This window comes from Oncorhynchus tshawytscha, linkage group LG22, assembly GCF_018296145.1.
Source record: "Oncorhynchus tshawytscha isolate Ot180627B linkage group LG22, Otsh_v2.0, whole genome shotgun sequence".
Taxonomy (NCBI): domain Eukaryota; kingdom Metazoa; phylum Chordata; class Actinopteri; order Salmoniformes; family Salmonidae; genus Oncorhynchus; species Oncorhynchus tshawytscha.
The window spans coordinates 16,196,968-16,216,323 of NC_056450.1; the positions used below are offsets into that span (position 1 = coordinate 16,196,968).

The following is a 19,356-nucleotide window of genomic DNA, read 5'->3' on the forward strand; positions in this document are numbered from 1 at the left end:
TACATTGTTGAATAATAGTGAAGACGTCAAACTATGAAATAGCACATATGGAATCATCTAACAACCAAAAAAAGTGTAAACTAAATCTAAATATATTTGAGATTCTTCAAAGTAGCCACCCATTGCCTTGAAGACAGCTTTGCACACTCTTGGAATTCTCTCAACCAGCTTCATGCATTTGAATTAACAGGTGTGCCTTGTTAATTTGTAAGGGCCTCCCGGGTGGCGCTGTGCCAACAGAGACTCTGGGTTCGCGCCCTGGCTCTGTCGCAGCCGGCCGCGACCGGGAGGTCTTTGGGACGACGCACATTTGGCCTAGCGTCATCCGGGTTAGGGAGGGTTTGGCCGGAGGGATATCCCTGTCTCATCGCGCACTAGCAACACCTGTGGCGGGCCGGGCGCAGTGCACGCTAACCAGGTCGCCAGGTGCACGGTGTTTCTTCTTTCCTTCCGGGTTGGATGCGCGCTGTGTTAAGAAGCAATGCGACTTGGTTGGGTGGTTTCGGAGGACGCGTGGCTTTCGACCTTTGTCTCTCCCGAGCCCATACAGGAGTTGTAGCGATGAGACAAGATAGTAGTTACTAACAATTGGATACCACGAGAAAAGGGGGTATAAAATAAAAAAAGTTAATTTGTGGAATTTCTTTCCAAAATGCGTTTGAGACAATTAGTTGTGCTGTGACAAGGCAGTGATTGTGTGTTGTAAAAGCCCAAGTCCATATTATGGGAAGAACAGCTCAAATAAGCAAAGAGTAACTACAGTCCATCATTACTTGTATTTTTTGGTTCCAACTACTGTGTGAGACTCAGAGTAGGTGAACGGGTGATATCTGCATGTGTGGTTCCCACAGTGAAGCATGGAGGAGGAGGTGTGGAGGTGCTTTGCTGGTGACACTGTGATTTATTTAGAATTCAAGGCACACTTAACCAGCATGGCTACCACAGCATTCTGCAGTGATACGCAAACTATAATTTGTTTATCAACAGGACAATGACTCAACACACCTCCAGGCTGTGTAAGGGCTACTTAACCAAGAAGGAGAGTGATGGAATGCTGCATCAGATGACCTGCCCTCCTCCCAATTGAGATGGTTTGGGATGAGTTGGAAAAGCAGCCAACAAGTGCTCAACATATGTGGGAACACCAACACTGATGGAAAAGCATTCCAGGTGAAGCTGGTTGAGAGAATGCCAAGAGTGCGCAAAGCTGTTAAAGTAAAGGGTGGCTAATTTTGAAGAATATAAAATATTTTTTGCTTTGTTTAACACTTTTTTGGTTATCACATGATTCCATATTTTATTTCATAGTGTTGATGTCTTCACTATTAATCTACAATGTAGAAAATAAAAAATAAACATTGACTGCTACTGTATATTGAGAGAATACACAGATTACATGGTGCACTGCATAAGGATAAGGATATACAGTGCATTCGGAAAGTATTCAGACATTATAGAAATGTTTCCAAATGTAGATTTTTTTTTAAACATACCTTATGTAAGTATTGAGACATTTTGCTATGATGTTCAAAATTGAGCTCAGGTGCATCCTGTTTCCAGTGATCATCCTTGAGATGTTTCTACAACTTGATTGGAGTCCACCTATGGTAAATTCAATTGATTGGACATGATTTGGAAAGGCACACGCCTATCTATATAAGGTCCCACAGTTGACAGTGCATGTCAGAGCAAAAACCAAGACATGAGGTCGAAGGAATTGTCTGTAGAGCTCAGAGACAGGATCGTGTCATGGCACATATCTGGGGAAGGGTACCAAAACATTTCTGCAGCATTGAAGGTCCTCAAGAACACAGTGGCCTCCATTCTTAAATGCAATACTAGAGAGAGATCCTTGATGAAAACCTGCTCAGGACCTCAGACTGGGGGGCGAAGACAACCAAAACAACGCAGGAATGTCCTTGAACGGCCCAGCCAGAGCCTGGACTTGAACCCGATTGAACATCTCTGGAGAGATCATAAAATCGCTGTGCAGCGATGCTCTCCATCCAACCTGACAGGATCTGCAGAGAAGAATGGGAGAAACTCCCCAAATACAGATGTGCCAAGCTTGTCATACCCAAGAAGACTCGAGGCTGTAATCGCTGCCAAAGGTGTTTCAACAAAGTACTGAGTAAAGTGTCTGAATAGTTATGTAAATTTATTTTTATTTGTAATACATTTTCTAAAAACCCATTTTTCATTTGTAATTTGGGGGTATTGTGTGTAGATTGAGAGGGGGGGATTGGGACGATTTAAACCATTTTAGAATAAGGCTGTAACGTAACAATGTGGAAAGTCAAGGGGTCTGATTACTTTCCAAATGCATGAAGATTAAGTGTTTGAACCTGTAATACATTAATATAAAGTACGCCAATTTGGTTATGTACTGCTATCATGTGGAAATGACTTCTCATGCTTTGTCTCTTGAGGTAATAAATACATTTTAAAGTGTACTGTCCTTATTGTATCTTCAACTACTGTAGGGTGATTTTAATCAACTTTGCAATACGGACAATACAGGCACTACATCAATATACTGAGACCCCATGGTTGCATCGTGGGCCATATCTGCACCCCTACTCTGAGAATGAATCTGAAAAGAATGCACACTTGAGAATTCTAAGCTTTATTATGTTGATACATTTAAAGAAATGCACTTCTCACATTTTGTCAACATTAAGAGTCTTGTTTTGTATAAAACAAATAAATATACTGTAAAGGTGTAGTTCCTGTCAGAGGAACAATTTATTTCCTAACGCAAAAGTCTTGAGTTTACACTGCAACAATTTGCAGTAAGACTTAAGTGCAGAAACCGTACAATGTGACAGACAAGGCATTTAAAATACTATACAGCCCTGACATTCTGTATATATTGTTCAATACCGACTTACCGAAGCCATCACTTTCCCAGTTGAAGGGGGATTTATGTTTACATCAGGTGTTCACAAAGGCATTATATACACCTAAAAATGTGAATTCATTATAAATCACTGGCAACGCTGCCCTGACACTATTCAACATGAAAGGGTTTTGTTCTGTTGTCACTGATCCCAATCATCAGCTTTGCGTCTGTGACCCAAACAGATTGGTGGCTTTAGTCTTAACTTAAAAATACTAAGATGGCTCTAGGAAAGAAGTTTATTATTTTATAAGAGAGGGTAATTATCACAGGATCTAGTAGAGATCAATCTATTTCAATTAAGTCCACACACACACACACTACTTTGCAAACATTTTTAAAGTATTTGTATCAGTTACCAATAGGATTGAAGTACTCTTGTGCAACAATGGTTTGCTTTTGTCCAAGTAATGTTGTTGAAATGCTCTAACCAATAGGAGAGGAAATGCTCAGAGCAGGACACATTTGCGCCTCTTCTTGGGTTCCGGAGGCTCCAGGGCAGCCAGTATTGCCTCATCAAACACATTCTTTAGTCCTTTCTGCAAACACAAAACATGATTGTACCAAATACACATTTCAACCTTGCAGTGTGTAACCACAACTATTGTAATTGATTGAATGTAAAAACAAATTTGACTGAACTGGGAGAGAGTTGTAATTTAAACTATCCTTTATTCATATCATAACAGGTTTTAGTCATTCAAGATTGCAAAGATCTTAACCTCCAATGGAAAACTTAAACTTTCAATAATGTTTAGTTACGGTCTTTGATATAGTAGTAGAAAAAAAATACATTGATGTGATAGAAAAACATTAAGTTAGTTGAAGCTCATAATACTTGTTTAGACAGCACAGAAATGTTTCCTGGAAGGGTTGAATGGAACCGAAGCATATAAATACTGAGGTAATATATTTTAAAAGGAACACACAAAGTCAGCTACAGCCTAATGTAAACTTGCACATTAAGTACTAAAATGAAAGTGTTGGCATCCTTGCCATGAAGGCCAAGGCAGTATAGTCTATTGTGATTAGGGTAAGTCAAAACTAAATCAGACATTGAAATGAAAGAAGTTAATGGGCACACGTTTTAAAAGAGCAACTTGGTTAGTTGACAGACAGTAATTTCTTGACATTAAAGAAGCAGCAGACGATCAGAGGCAAAGCAAGATTTTAAAAGACGCTTATCATCAGAACAGACAGCACTTTCTCTTTCGCTGGGTTTCAGGAGGTTCTAGAGCTGCTAGGATAGCTTCATCAAATACATTCTTCAGACCTCGCTAGAGAGGGGAAGAAAAAGGGAAATATGACTAGCATTAGAGAGAGGTTAGTTAGCAGACAGACAAGAGTAAAGAGCATTGTATGGATGGGTTTCCATGCAGTTCTAGGCCACCACTAACAGAATGAAACGTCAAGCTGAGCACAAAAACGACAGAGCAACGTGTACATCTAACACAATAGGTTGTTATCATGCAAGTCAAGTACTACCTGTTTTGTTTATGCTTTAGAACACCTCACCTGTGTCAGGGCAGAGCACTCAACATATTTGACTGCCTTCAGGTCACGGGCGAGCTTCTCAGCCATCTCAGGGCTGATGGGCTTCTGTTTGTTCTTGGCCAGCTTCTCTACTGTGGAAGGGTCATCTCTCAGATCAATCTGAGTTCCAACGAGCAGGAATGGTGTCTTGGGACAGTGGTGAGTGATTTCAGGTACCCACTGCAAGATAGGAAACATTGTTTTCAAACACTCAGAATGGTCAGTCAGTCAGCTAGTCAACAACACCATAACTAGTATCTTTCCCATCACTTCATTTTGTTGCCAATTTGACATTACATTTAACCTACTAGAAATAAATGTATTTTAACTCAATATTCCTTTATTCAAAAATGTGCATTGTATGCTTCATGGGCTTGGCATTGTACTCACCTTTTCTTTAACATTCTCAAATGAAGAGGGTGAAACACTAGAGAAACAAACTAGAAAAACATCCGTCTGGGGATAGCTCAAAGGTCGTAACCTGTCATAATCCTCCTGACCTGTGGAGACGGGTATAAAGCGTTGATTAAATGTGAATAGCAATCAACAAACATATTCTTTATTAAAATTGGGAACTGAAGACCATGTCCTTGAAAAGGATCCACTCTTACCTGCAGTATCAAATAATCCTAGGGTGTACGGCTCACCGCCAATCATGACAGTTACTGCATAGTTATCAAACACCTGTGATGAGAAAATGAAGAGAATGAGGCATCTGTCCTGTTCCATGATTATTCAGAATGGTAGTTATTGAGAAGACCCAAGTCCCTTCTGTTAGAGTCAGTGTGAAACAATTACTAGATCAATAATCAGAGAGAAATCCAACGTATAAATTAGATGTACTTACTGTTGGTACATATTCAGAGGGGAATTTGTTGGTTGTGTATGAAATCAAAAGGCAGGTTTTTCCCACCGCTCCATCACCAACCACAACACATTTAATCGTCTGCATATTTGTGCTGTCTACTTTTGTCTGAAAAAGACAAGTGAAAGTTAGATACAAGACTTCAGATGAGTGGCAGGGAGTATCCACCACCACCAGCTGTTGTTATCCTACTAGCTAACTAGCTGGCGTCTGAAATGGGTTTGTTAGCTAGCAAACCAGGTCTAAATGGAAATATTGTAGCTAGCAACAACCATCTAGCTACATTATGGTCTTCGTTGTACAGACTCTATACAGATCTAACTAGCTACTTGGTTGTAGCTCATTTAAACGGACGCAGTTAACGTTAGCTAGCTAGCTGGGTCGGTGTTAGCAGCTAACTGGCTACCTGGCGAGCTCATTCTCAATTTCCTATTCATTTTATTTCTCCTAACAATGAATGACAAGCCTATTGCCAAAACACCTTAAATAATCGCTTTGGTATTGCTGTACATGTAAAGTATTGATGAGGATAAATGTAATTCGGTGATTTTCCTACCTTTTCCTCACTGAATCTGGTATTTACTTCACCGGGCGTTGGCAGCTGCTTGGCTCTCTGCTGCTAGTGCCAGTGCGTGTGATCCCAGTCAACACCAGTAGGGGGTGCACGATAGCAAATAATGTGGAGGTAAACTTCGGGCGGATATGGCTCTGGGGCTATGAAACCACAGACGATCAATTATATTGACCACCAGATACTCAACTGGCCGCTCTAACAATTCAAATAAATGTCTTATAAAATGGAAGGCAGTAAGGGGAGGCAAGATCAGCGGGGGGGCATTCTAGCCAATGAGAGGACAGATACGCGTATGAACAACAGGCTCCGATATAAAGTGTTTTTTCTCAAAGTTGCCCGGGTGTCACGTGTCCTACTTATATCAGTGCACTCGTGACAACCTACGCATTACGAAAATTCTATTTGATTTTATTAGCCTCCGTAGCAAATAAGCCATTACATGTTGTGTTAATCAAATTCGCTCTCTTATTGACCTCCATACAAAAACTCCTCGCTTGATGAGCAAAAAACGCCACCTATAGGAAAAGACAGATTTGGGACCTAGTTATGGCTCTCACTTCGCCTCTTCCTCTCTGATTTGTATTGGTGGATCACAACCAACTGAAAAGTGCATACACTGCCATCTACTGTACTGGATTGTGAGACCAGTCACGGCCTCTATTAGTCTATGGTATTTTTCTTGTCTTGCCCTGTTATGGAGTGTGAATTCATTGCACTTTGTGACACAAAAGAGGAAGGGAAAAGGGAAGAAAAATGGCCCTACCAGCTAAACCTACACCCATTAAAACCTCACCACTATTCCACTACTTAGGACACTATCATTTAACACACCATGTAACTCCTCTGCAGTAAAATATCATACACCCAAGTACTTCTCTGCAGCTGCCACCATGACATCTATTTTCTGTGTTTTACATTCTATTTCTGCAGTACAATTGATAACAATGGCTATTAATGCTAAGAAGCCAACCTTACTGAAGCACATGCTATTCCTAGCACTCTTTATTGGCCTCAGCCCACTCACAGGGATCCTCTTAGGATCCCTCTCCCTGGACCCATCTTCCTCTACTACTCTCTTCACTACCTCAGACACCTTCTGTACTCCTCTGACCCTGGCAACCTCAACCTGCCTTTCTCTCACCGGACACTTCTGATCTCCAGCAACATGGGTACGCCTACAGTTAACACAGCTTTTTCCATCGATACTACACACTTCTTATATCTAGCAATCTCCCTCCTACACACTGCTGCAGCATGACCATAAGCTTGATACCGAAAATACTGGAATTGGTTCAGGACTAAAGCTCTCACAGGATAACTGACACATCCTAACTTTACTTTATCTGGTAAAGAGTCCATCAAAACTCAGCAGGACAGACAGTGTCTTATCTGTTTCACTGCACTGTCCACCGGGTCTGCGTTGCATCAAACGGTAGGTGTCACAAACACAGAGAATTGTACACTTCAGTTCCTAAACTCTTCTCTACCCAACCACATATGGATCAGCCAGAATGCAAGTAACCATTCTCTCCAAAAAAATCTCACTTACCACTGGGAAAGAATCATTTTTATAATCGGGACGAGGCTCAACCTCAGCGGTCTTCACCACACCTGCCTCTGCAGGTAATCCTTCCTTACTCTCGTCAGGTTGAATTTCTAAGCTCCTGGTCACGCCAATCTTCCTCCCCACACCGCTTCCCTCTACACTCAGCACCTTTCCTTCTTCCTCGCTGTCTATTTACACATCTCCACGCTGTTTCCGCTCCTTTAGTAGCAAACTGTTCAAATGGTTCTTGTATCTCCTGAAATTATACTCACGCATGTAGCCTATTTATTTAGATATTGTATATTGTTGTTGGTGAAAAATCTGTCGATGTGTCCTTGATTGAGCCACTAAATCCTAATTTTCCCCCAGGGGTGCTGTACTACTATGGCTGACACCGACCCCCTCCCCTTTAAACTAAACATTCTACCCTTTGAAAATATTATTTTTTTAGAACTCGCCATGTTGCACTTTCCTCCTGCACTAATGTTGTTGAATCGATAGATGCAGTGGCAGCAGTTGAAAAAGATATGCCTGGAAAAATACATGTTAATGTCATTTTATAATTTACAATGTGATCAAGTACAAGGACATACACTGTACATTGTTTTCATATTCTCATTTTCTACAGAAAGCCATGTGGAAGGAACACAATAGTTGATCTTAAATGAAATGGTACTCTTCATGCAGATCATACTGATCTGGCTTTTTGCATGGTTTCACAACACTGTGGGTGAAACATTCTGATGTTCCAGCAGGACAATCTGAGTGGCATTAAATGTGCAGAGGACATGTATCTTTAGGCATTCCTCCCAGGTCTGGAGATGACACACCAGTACCTCCCCTCCTCACATTGCCTCAGTGCACTCATTGTGACAGTGAAGACCCCAGCATTCGTACCCTCCATGATGTAGCTCCTTTCTGTAACTCTGGGCTTGCTGGTCTTCACCACAATCTGACAATGATCTAAAATAGGTCCCCTACACTACTACTTTGTGTTCTGCCTATAGTAAGGATTACACTGGCAGGAGATGGCTATACATCTATCCTGGTAGCATATGATAGAAACATTTGTAGAATTGCAAGAAATTCGCTTAAAACTACAAAATGTTCTCCCAGCCTCATGACAAAATGTGAACAACAGCATGAGATGATATAAAACAGAAGAAAAACATCCCTGCCCCATGGCAAAAAGGGTAGAATTACAGGATTTTGGGCGGCAGTAAAGGCCTCCATTTGAAGTTAGTTTTTGATTTAAGTGCCAATGAATGACACCAGATCCTAGGTGTTCCCATAAAGAATTAGGTTCTTTACTTGTATGTTGACATTTAAAAAAAATCAGAAACAGTGGATTAAATGGTCATTTTGTGAGAAAACCACCAAATATGTGTAATGCAGTTTATTTTTCTCTATATGCTACTTTAATATCATGATAAAAAAATATACAAAATGATAAATAACAATAAATTAAACATATATGATACAAAACATAATTGGCATTGAATAGACATTGCAATCAAAAACACATGTTACGTGTTTAGTAACCCCATCAAAATCATACAAAATAAACGTAAAAATTCCAATGCTGAGCTGCCTCCCACTCCTGTGACTTTAGAGCAATATGAGGATAGGCATGTTTCTGCAGTATTATACATTTAAAACATCAGAATTGCGGATTCTAACACTGGCATATTCAGTCATCTCTGTGGCTGGTGATGGTTTGGCGTGAGCCCTTAGGACGGTCAGGTTACTGTAAGTAAAGTGGTCATCAATCATCTGTGCCTTGGATTTACCATCGTTTGCATATGTGTGGTCATTTTCAATAACAACAACCTGTAAAATAATATACAAACAAATTACACCCTAAAGTTGCGTATTGTGAGAGACTAGTAAATGTATGCTTTTACAGTGCATTCAGAGCCCTTGACTTTTTCCACATTTCGTTACGTTACAGCCTTATTCTAAAATTGATTCAATTGTTTTGTCCCTCACCAATCCACAGACAATGCCCCATAATGACAAAACAAACAAAACATTTTTAGAAATGTTTGCAAATGTATAAAATTAAAAAAACAGAAATATCACATTTAGAGAAGTATTTAGACCCTTTACTCAGTACTTTGTTGAAGCACCTTTGGCAACGATTACAGACTTGGGTATGATGCTATAAGCTTGGCACACCTTTATTTGGGGAATTTCTGACATGCACTATCAACTGTGGGAACTTATATAGACAGCTGTGTGCCTCTCCAAATCATGTCCAATCAATTGAATTTCAAGTTGTAGAAACATCTCAAGGATGATCAATGGAAACAGGATGCACCTCATAGCAAAACATCTGAATACTTATGTAAATAACTATTGTGTTTTTATATTTGTGAGTTGTGTGTTTTATATTTGTTACTTTTGCAAACATTTCGAAAACCTGTTTTTGCTTTGTCATTATGGGGTATTGTGTGTAGATTGATGATTAAAAAATATATATTTAATCCATTTTAGAATATGGCTGAAACATAACAAATTGTGGAAAAAGTCAGTTCTCAGTTATCTCCTGTACAAATAATAAGAACTTGTCTGAAAACTTAGGTATAGAGTATGCTTTTGGTCTGTGTTGAATGATGCATTTCCGAACCTGTGGTTTGTCTGTGGTTTTTGTTTCATCATCCAACTCTTTTGCTTTTGACCCACATGCTGGAAAATAACAGAAAAGGGAAACAGAAGAAATATATATACATTATTTTTAAATGTTTCTCAGAATAAACCAATATACACCTCTGTCTGTGTTACGTTAAATTGGTTCAATAAGTTTCAAAATAAGATGATTATTCACCCAAAGCAGTCTTTCTCCAGAGGGTATAAACAAGCAGACCTAATGCAGCCACCATAAAGAGTACACAAATACAGGTGGCCAGGCCAATAATGATCTGCTCCACTGGTACACACCTAAAGGGTCAAAAAGAACAAGAGAAAAACGGCATTTTCAGAGTTTAAAATGTATTATATAAGCCTTTTATCTGACTTGGCTTTTGTGAATAAAATGTATGAATTTGAGTGACTATGAATTAGTTGTAGAATTCAAGTCTTACCTTTGGTCAATTAATGTAGTTGCTGGTATGTATGTGGTTGTAGTTGTTGTTGTTGTTGCTACTGTTGTTGCTACTGTTGTTGGTGCTATTGTAGTAGTTGTTGTTGCTACTGTTGTTGGTGCTATTGTAGTTGTTGTTGTTGCTACTGTTGTTGGTGCTATTGTAGTAGTTGTTGTTGTTGTTGCTACTGTTGTTGGTGCTATTGTAGTAGTTGTTGTTGTTGCTACTGTTGTTGGTGCTATTGTAGTTGTTGTTGTTGCTACTGTTGTTGGTGCTATTGTAGTTGTTGTTGTTGCTACTGTTGTTGGTGCTATTGTAGTAGTTGTTGTTGTTGTTGCTACTGTTGTTGGTGCTATTGTAGTAGTTGTTGTTGTTGTTGTTGCTACTGTTGTTGGTGCTATTGTAGTAGTTGTTGTTGTTGTTGCTACTGTTGTTGGTGCTATTGTAGTAGTTGTTGTTGTTGTTGTTGCTACTGTTGTTGGTGCTATTGTAGTAGTTGTTGTTGTTGTTGCTACTGTTGTTGGTGCTATTGTAGTAGTTGTTGTTGTTGTTGCTACTGTTGTTGGTGCTATTGTAGTAGTTGTTGTTGTTGTTGTTGCTACTGTTGTTGGTGCTATTGTAGTAGTTGTTGTTGTTGTTACTACTGTTGTTGGTGCTATTGTTGTTGCTAGTTGTTGTTGTTGTTGTTGTTACTGTTGTTGGTGCTATTGTAGTAGTTGTTGTTGTTGTTGCTACTGTTGTTGGTGCTATTGTAGTAGTTGTTGTTGTTGTTGCTACTGTTGTTGGTTAGTTGTTGTTGTACTGTTGTTTGCTATTGTAGTTGTTGTTGTTACTGTTGTTGGTGCTATTGTAGTAGTTGTTGTTGTTGCTGCTACTGTTGTTGGTGCTATTGTAGTAGTTGTTGTTGTTGTTGCTACTGTTGTTGGTGCTATTGTAGTAGTTGTTGTTGTTGTTGTTGCTACTGTTGTTGGTGCTGTTATTGTAGTAGTAGTTGTTGTTGTTGTTGCTACTGTTGTTGGTGCTATTGTAGTAGTTGTTGTTGTTGTTGCTACTGTTGTTGGTGCTATTGTAGTAGTTGTTGTTGTTGCTGCTACTGTTGTTGGTGCTATTGTAGTAGTTGTTGTTGTTGTTGCTACTGTTGTTGGTGCTATTTGTAGTAGTTGTTGTTGTTGTTGCTACTGTTGTTGGTGCTATTGTAGTTGTTGTTGTTGTTGCTGCTACTGTTGTTGGTGCTATTGTAGTAGTTGTTGTTGTTGCTACTGTTGTTGGTGCTATTGTAGTAGTTGTTGTTGTTGCTGCTACTGTTGTTGGTGCTATTGTAGTAGTTGTTGTTGTTGCTGCTACTGTTGTTGGTGCTATTGTAGTATTTGTTGTTGTTGCTGCTACTGTTGTTGGTGCTATTGTAGTAGTTGTTGTTGTTGTTGCTACTGTTGTTGGTGCTATTGTAGTAGTTGTTGTTGTTGCTGTACTGTTGTTGGTGCTATTGTAGTAGTTGTTGTTGTTGTTGCTACTGTTGTTGGTGCTATTAGTAGTTGTTGTTGTTGCTACTGTTGTTGGTGCTATTGTAGTAGTTGTTGTTGTTGGTGCTATTGTTGTTGTTGTTGTTGTTTGCTACTGTTGTTGGTGCTATTGTAGTAGTTGTTGTTGTTGTTGCTACTGTTGTTGGTGCTATTGTAGTAGTTGTTGTTGTTGCTACTGTTGTTGGTGCTATTGTAGTAGTTGTTGTTGTTGTTGCTACTGTTGTTGGTGCTATTGTAGTAGTTGTTGTTGTTGCTACTGTTGTTGTTGCTATTGTTGTAGTTGTTGTTGTTGTTGCTGCTACTGTTGTTGGTGCTATTGTAGTAGTTGTTGTTGTTGTTGCTACTGTTGTTGGTGCTATTGTAGTAGTTGTTGTTGTTGCTACTGTTGTTGGTGCTATTGTAGTAGTTGTTGTTGTTGCTACTGTTGTTGGTGCTATTGTAGTAGTTGTTGTTGTTGTTGCTACTGTTGTTGGTGCTATTGTAGTAGTTGTTGTTGTTGTTGCTACTGTTGTTGGTGCTATTGTAGTAGTTGTTGTTGTTGTTGCTACTGTTGTTGGTGCTATTGTAGTTGTTGTTGTTGCTACTGTTGTTGGTGCTATTGTAGTAGTTGTTGTTGTTGCTACTGTTGTTGGTGCTATTGTAGTAGTTGTTGTTGTTGTTGCTACTGTTGTTGGTGCTATTGTAGTAGTTGTTGTTGTTGTTGCTACTGTTGTTGGTGCTATTGTAGTAGTTGTTGTTGTTGTTGTTGTTGCTACTGTTGTTGGTGCTATTGTAGTTGTTGTTGTTGTTACTGTTGTTGGTGCTATTGTAGTAGTTGTTGCTACTGTTGTTGGTGCTTTTGTAGTAGTTGTTGTTGCTACTGTTGTTGGTGCTATTGTAGTAGTTGTTGTTGTTGTTACTACTGTTGTTTGCTATTGTAGTTGTTGTTGTGCTACTGTTGTTGGTGTAGTTGTTGTTGTTGTTGCTACTGTTGTTGGTGCTATTGTAGTAGTTGTTGTTGTTGTTGCTACTGTTGTTGGTGCTATTGTAGTAGTTGTTGTTGTTGTTGCTACTGTTGTTGGTGCTATTGTAGTAGTTGTTGTTGTTGTTGCTACTGTTGTTGGTGCTATTGTAGTAGTTGTTGTTGCTACTGTTGTTGGTGCTATTGTAGTAGTTGTTGTTGTTGTTGCTACTGTTGTTGGTGCTATTGTAGTAGTTGTTGTTGTTGTTGCTACTGTTGTTGGTGCTATTTGTAGTTTGTTGTTGTTGCTACTGTTGTTGGTGCTATTGTAGTAGTTGTTGTTGTTGTTGCTACTGTTGTTGGTGCTATTGTAGTAGTTGTTGTTGTTGTTGTTGGTGCTACTGTTGTTGGTGCTATTGTTAGTAGTTGTTGTTGTTGTTGCTACTGTTGTTGGTGCCATTGTAGTAGTTGTTGTTGTTGTTGCTACTGTTGTTGGTGCTATTGTAGTAGTTGTTGTTGTTGTTGCTACTGTTGTTGGTGCTATTGTAGTATTGTAGTAGTTGTTTGTTGTTGCTACTGTTGTTGGTGCTATTGTGTTGTTGTTGTTGCTACTGTTGTTGGTGCTATTGTAGTAGTTGTTGTTGTTGTTGCTACTGTTGTTGGTGCTATTGTAGTAGTTGTTGTTGTTGTTGCTACTGTTGTTGGTGCTATTGTAGTAGTTGTTGTTGTTGTTGCTACTGTTGTTGGTGCTATTGTAGTAGTTGTTGTTGTTGTTGCTACTGTTGTTGGTGCTATTGTAGTAGTTGTTGTTGTTGCTACTGTTGTTGGTGCTATTGTAGTAGTTGTTGTTGTTGTTGCTACTGTTGTTGGTGCTATTGTAGTTGTTGTTGTTGCTACTGTTGTTGGTGCTATTGTAGTAGTTGTTGTTGTTGTTGTTGCTACTGTTGTTGGTGCTATTGTAGTAGTTGTTGTTGTTGTTGCTACTGTTGTTGGTGCTATTGTAGTAGTTGTTGTTGTTGTTGTTGCTACTGTTGTTGGTGCTATTGTAGTAGTTGTTGTTGTTGTTGCTACTGTTGTTGGTGCTATTGTAGTTGTTGTTGTTGTTGTTGCTACTGTTGTTGGTGCTATTGTAGTAGTAGTTGTTGTTGCTACTGTTGTTGCTATTGTAGTAGTTGTTGTTGTTGTTTGTTGGTGCTATTGTAGTTGTTGTTGTTGTTGCTACTGTTGTTGGTGCTATTGTAGTAGTTGTTGTTGTTGTTGCTACTGTTGTTGGTGCTATTGTAGTAGTTGTTGTTGTTGCTACTGTTGTTGGTGCTATTGTAGTAGTTGTTGTTGTTGTTGCTACTGTTGTTGGTGCTATTGTAGTAGTTGTTGTTGTTTGCTACTGTTGTTGGTGCTATTTAGTAGTAGTTGTTGTTGTTGCTGCTACTGTTGTTGGTGCTATTGTAGTAGTTGTTGTTGTTGCTACTGTTGTTGGTGCTATTGTAGTAGTTGTTGTTGTTGTTGCTACTGTTGTTGGTGCTATTGTAGTAGTTGTTGTTGTTGTTCTGCTACTGTTGTTGGTGCTATTGTAGTTGTTGTTGTTGTTGCTGCTACTGTTGTTGGTGCTATTGTAGTAGTTGTTGTTGTTGTTGCTGCTACTGTTGTTGGTGCTATTGTAGTAGTTGTTGTTGTTGTTGCTACTGTTGTTGGTGCTATTGTAGTAGTTGTTGTTGTTGTTGCTACTGTTGTTGGTGCTTTTGTAGTAGTTGTTGGTGCTATTGTAGTAGTTGTTGTTGTTGTTACTACTGTTGTTGGTGCTATTGTAGTAGTTGTTGTTGTTGTTGCTACTGTTGTTGGTGCTATTGTAGTAGTTGTTGTTGTTGCTACTGTTGTTGGTGCTATTGTAGTAGTTGTTGTTGTTGCTACTGTTGTTGGTGCTATTGTAGTAGTTGTTGTTGTTGTTGCTACTGTTGTTGGTGCTATTGTAGTAGTTGTTGTTGTTGCTGCTACTGTTGTTGGTGCTATTGTAGTAGTTGTTGTTGTTGTTGCTACTGTTGTTGGTGCTATTGTAGTAGTTGTTGTTGTTGTTGTTGCTACTGTTGTTGGTGCTATTGTAGTAGTTGTTGTTGTTGTTGCTGCTACTGTTGTTGGTGCTATTGTAGTAGTTGTTGTTGTTGCTGCTACTGTTGTTGGTGCTATTGTAGTAGTTGTTGTTGCTGCTACTGTTGTTGGTGCTATTGTAGTAGTTGTTGTTGTTGCTGCTACTGTTGTTGGTGCTATTGTAGTAGTTGTTGTTGTTGTTGCTACTGTTGTTGGTGCTATTGTAGTAGTTGTTGTTGTTGTTGCTACTGTTGTTGGTGCTATTGTAGTAGTTGTTGTTGTTGCTACTGTTGTTGGTGCTATTGTAGTAGTTGTTGTTGTTGTTGCTACTGTTGTTGGTGCTATTGTAGTAGTTGTTGTTGTTGTTGCTACTGTTGTTGGTGCTATTGTAGTAGTTGTTGTTGTTGTTGCTACTGTTGTTGGTGCTATTGTAGTAGTTGTTGTTGTTGTTGCTACTGTTGTTGGTGCTATTGTAGTAGTTGTTGTTGTTGTTGCTACTGTTGTTGGTGCTATTGTAGTTGTTGTTGTTGTTGTTACTGTTGTTGGTGCTATTGTTGTAGTTGTTGTTGTTGTTGTTGTTGCTACTGTTGTTGGTGCTATTGTAGTAGTTGTTGTTGTTGTTGCTACTGTTGTTGGTGCTATTGTAGTTGTTGTTGTTGCTACTGTTGTTGGTGCTATTGTAGTTGTTGTTGTTGTTGTTGCTACTGTTGTTGGTGCTATTGTAGTAGTTGTTGTTGTTGTTGCTACTGTTGTTGGTGCTATTGTAGTAGTTGTTGTTGTTGCTACTGTTGTTGGTGCTACTGTTTGTATTGTAGTTGTTGTTGTTGCTACTGTTGTTGGTGCTATTGTAGTAGTTGTTGTTGTTGTTGTTGCTACTGTTGTTGGTGCTATTGTAGTAGTTGTTGTTGTTGTTGCTACTGTTGTTGGTGCTATTGTAGTAGTTGTTGTTGTTGTTGCTACTGTTGTTGGTGCTATTGTAGTAGTTGTTGTTGTTGTTGCTACTGTTGTTGGTGCTATTGTAGTAGTTGTTGTTGTTGTTGCTACTGTTGTTGGTGCTATTGTAGTAGTTGTTGTTGTTGTTGCTACTGTTGTTGGTGCTATTGTAGTAGTTGTTGTTGTTGCTACTGTTGTTGGTGCTATTGTAGTTGTTGTTGTTGTTGTTGCTACTGTTGTTGGTGCTATTGTAGTAGTTGTTGTTGTTGCTGCTACTGTTGTTGGTGCTATTGTAGTAGTTGTTGTTGCTACTGTTGTTGGTGCTATTGTAGTAGTTGTTGTTGTTGTTGCTACTGTTGTTGGTGCTATTGTAGTAGTTGTTGTTGTTGTTGCTACTGTTGTTGTTGCTACTGTTGTTGGTGCTATTGTAGTTGTTGTTGTTGCTACTGTTGTTGGTGCTATTGTAGTAGTTGTTGTTGTTGCTACTGTTGTTGGTGCTATTGTAGTAGTTGTTGTTGTTGTTGCTACTGTTGTTGGTGCTATTGTAGTAGTTGTTGTTGTTGTTGCTACTGTTGTTGGTGCTATTGTAGTAGTTGTTGTTGTTGTTGCTACTGTTGTTGGTGCTATTGTAGTAGTTGTTGCTACTGTTGTTGGTGCTATTGTAGTAGTTGTTGTTGCTACTGTTGTTGGTGCTATTGTAGTTGTTGTTGTTGCTACTGTTGTTGGTGCTATTGTAGTTGTAGTTGTTGTTGTTGCTACTGTTGTTGTTGCTATTGTAGTAGTTGTTGTTGTTGTTGCTACTGTTGTTGGTGCTATTGTAGTAGTTGTTGTTGTTGTTGCTACTGTTGTTGGTGCTATTGTAGTAGTTGTTGTTGTTGTTGCTACTGTTGTTGGTGCTATTGTAGTAGTTGTTGTTGTTGTTGCTACTGTTGTTGGTGCTATTGTAGTTGTTGTTGTTGCTACTGTTGTTGGTGCTATTGTAGTAGTTGTTGTTGTTGTTGCTACTGTTGTTGGTGCTATTGTAGTAGTTGTTGTTGTTGTTGCTACTGTTGTTGGTGCTATTGTAGTAGTTGTTGTTGTTGTTGTTGTTGCTACTGTTGTTGGTGCTATTGTAGTAGTTGTTGTTATTGTAGTAGTTGTTGTTGTTGTTGCTACTGTTGTTGGTGCTATTGTAGTAGTTGTTGTTGTTGTTGCTACTGTTGTTGGTGCTATTGTAGTAGTTGTTGTTGTTGTTGCTACTGTTGTTGGTGCTATTGTAGTAGTTGTTGTTGTTGCTACTGTTGTTGGTGCTATTTAGTAGTTGTTGTTGTTTGCTACTGTTGTTGGTGCCATTGTAGTAGTTGTTGTTGTTGTTGCTACTGTTGTTGGTGCTATTGTAGTAGTTGTTGTTGTTGTTGCTACTGTTGTTGGTGCTATTGTGTAGTTGTTGTTGTTGTTGCTACTGTTGTTGGTGCTATTGTAGTAGTTGTTGTTGTTGCTACTGTTGTTGGTGCTATTGTAGTAGTTGTTGTTGTTGTTGTTGCTACTGTTGTTGGTGCTATTGTAGTAGTTGTTGTTGTTGCTACTGTTGTTGGTGCTATTGTAGTAGTTGTTGTTGTTGTTGTTGCTACTGTTGTTGGTGCTATTGTAGTAGTTGTTGTTGTTGCTGCTACTGTTGTTGGTGCTATTGTAGTAGTTGTTGTTGTTGTTGCTACTGTTGTTGTTGCTATTGTAGTAGTTGTTGTTGTTGTTGCTACTGTTGTTGGTGCTATTGTAGTAGTTGTTGTTGTTGTTGCACTGTTGTTGGTGCTATTGTAGTAGTTGTTGTTGTTGTTGCTACTGTTGTTGGTGCTATTGTAGTAGTTGTTGTTGTTGTTGCTACTGTTGTTGGTGCTATTGTAGTAGTTGTTGTTGTTGTTGCTACTGTTGTTGGTGCCATTTAGTAGTTGTTGTTGTTGTTGCTACTGTTGTTGGTGCTATTGTAGTAGTTGTTGTTGTTGTTGCTACTGTTGTTGGTGCTATTGTAGTAGTTGTTGTTGTTGTTGCTACTGTTGTTGGTGCATTGTAGTAGTTGTTGTTGTTGTTGCTACTGTTGTTGGTGCTATTGTAGTTGTTGTTGTTGTTGTTGCTACTGTTGTTGGTGCTATTTAGTAGTTGTTGTTGTTTGCTACTGTTGTTGGTGCTATTGTAGTAGTTGTTGTTGTTGTTGCTACTGTTGTTGGTGCTATTGTAGTAGTTGTTGTTGTTGTTGCTACTGTTGTTGGTGCTATTGTAGTTGTTGTTGTTGTTGCTACTGTTGTTGGTGCTATTGTAGTAGTTGTTGTTGTTGTTGTTGCTACTGTTGTTGGTGCTATTGTAGTAGTTGTTGTTGTTGTTGCTACTGTTGTTGGTGCTATTGTAGTAGTTGTTGTTGTTGTTGCTACTGTTGTTGGTGCTATTGTAGTAGTTGTTGTTGTTGCTACTGTTGTTGGTGCTTTTGTAGTTGTTGTTGTTGCTACTGTTGTTGGTGCTATTGTAGTAGTTGTTGTTGTTGTTACTACTGTTGTTGGTGCTATTGTAGTAGTTGTTGTTGTTGTTGCTACTGTTGTTGGTGCTATTGTAGTAGTTGTTGTTGTTGCTACTGTTGTTGGTGCTATTGTAGTAGTTGTTGTTGTTGCTACTGTTGTTGGTGCTATTGTAGTAGTTGTTGTTGTTGCTACTGTTGTTGGTGCTATTGTAGTAGTTGTTGTTGTTGTTGCTACTGTTGTTGGTGCTATTGTAGTAGTTTTTGTTGTTGTTGCTACTGGTGTTGGTGCATTGTAGTAGTTGTTGTTGTTGTTGCTACTGTAGTTGTTGGTTGCTATTGTAGTAGTTGCTATTGTTGTTGTTGCTACTGTTGTTGGTGCTATTGTAGTAGTTGTTGTTGTTGTTGCTACTGTTGTTGGTGCTATTGTAGTTGTTGTTGTTGCTACTGTTGTTGGTGCTATTGTAGTAGTTGTTGTTGTTGTTGCTACTGTTGTTGGTGCTATTGTAGTAGTTGTTGTTGTTGTTGCTACTGTTGTTGGTGCCATTGTAGTAGTTGTTGTTGTTGTTGCTACTGTTGTTGGTGCTATTGTAGTTGTTGTTGTAGTTGTTGTTGTTGCTACTGTTGTTGGTGCTATTGTAGTAGTTGTTGTTGTTGCTACTGTTGTTGGTGCTATTGTAGTAGTTGTTGTTGGTGCTATTGTAGTAGTTGTTGTTGTTGTTGCTACTGTTGTTGGTGCTATTGTAGTAGTTGTTGTTGTTGTTGCTACTGTTGTTGGTGCTATTGTAGTTGTTGTTGTTGCTACTGTTGTTGGTGCTATTGTAGTTGTTGTTGTTGTTGTTGCTACTGTTGTTGGTGCTATTGTAGTTGTTGTTGTTGTTGCTACTGTTGTTGGTGCT

General features: G+C 39.0%; 1 protein-coding gene and 1 pseudogene across 2 annotated transcripts; both read right to left on the reverse strand.

The window, feature by feature from the left end:
• Positions 1-2,610: 2,610 nt before the first annotated feature.
• LOC112221931 (cell division control protein 42 homolog) lies at positions 2,611-6,121 on the reverse strand. Of its 2 annotated transcripts, none has more exons than XM_024384387.2 (6): positions 5,854-6,114; positions 5,280-5,405; positions 5,044-5,116; positions 4,823-4,932; positions 4,415-4,612; positions 2,611-3,438 (listed from the first exon to the last, which is right to left on the reverse strand). In XM_024384387.2, the coding sequence occupies exons 2-6, from the start codon at positions 5,382-5,384 to the stop codon at positions 3,349-3,351; spliced, it is 576 nt and encodes a 191-aa protein (XP_024240155.1). In that variant the 5' UTR covers positions 5,385-5,405; positions 5,854-6,114; the 3' UTR covers positions 2,611-3,348. The 2 variants fall into 2 exon arrangements, with proteins under 2 accessions (XP_024240155.1, XP_024240156.1); XM_024384388.2 differs by lacking the exon at positions 2,611-3,438 and adding an exon at positions 3,552-4,176 and having other exon boundaries at positions 5,854-6,121.
• A 1,876-nt stretch (positions 6,122-7,997) lies between these two features.
• Positions 7,998-15,089, reverse strand: LOC112221932 (annotated as a pseudogene).
• Between the last annotated feature and the right edge of the window lie 4,267 nt (positions 15,090-19,356).

Excerpts from the sequence above, each read along its gene's own strand:
- LOC112221931 (XM_024384387.2), bottom strand. The coding sequence starts at position 5,384 with ATGCAGACGATTAAATGTGTTGTGGTTGGTGATGGAGCGGTGGGAAAA. Across the intron at positions 4,933-5,043 it reads AGGATTATTTGATACTGCAG|GTCAGGAGGATTATGACAGG; the intron begins GTAAGAGTGGAT and ends CCGTCTCCACAG. Across the intron at positions 3,439-4,414 it reads AGTGCTCTGCCCTGACACAG|AAAGGACTAAAGAATGTGTT; the intron begins GTGAGGTGTTCT and ends TTGTGTTTGCAG.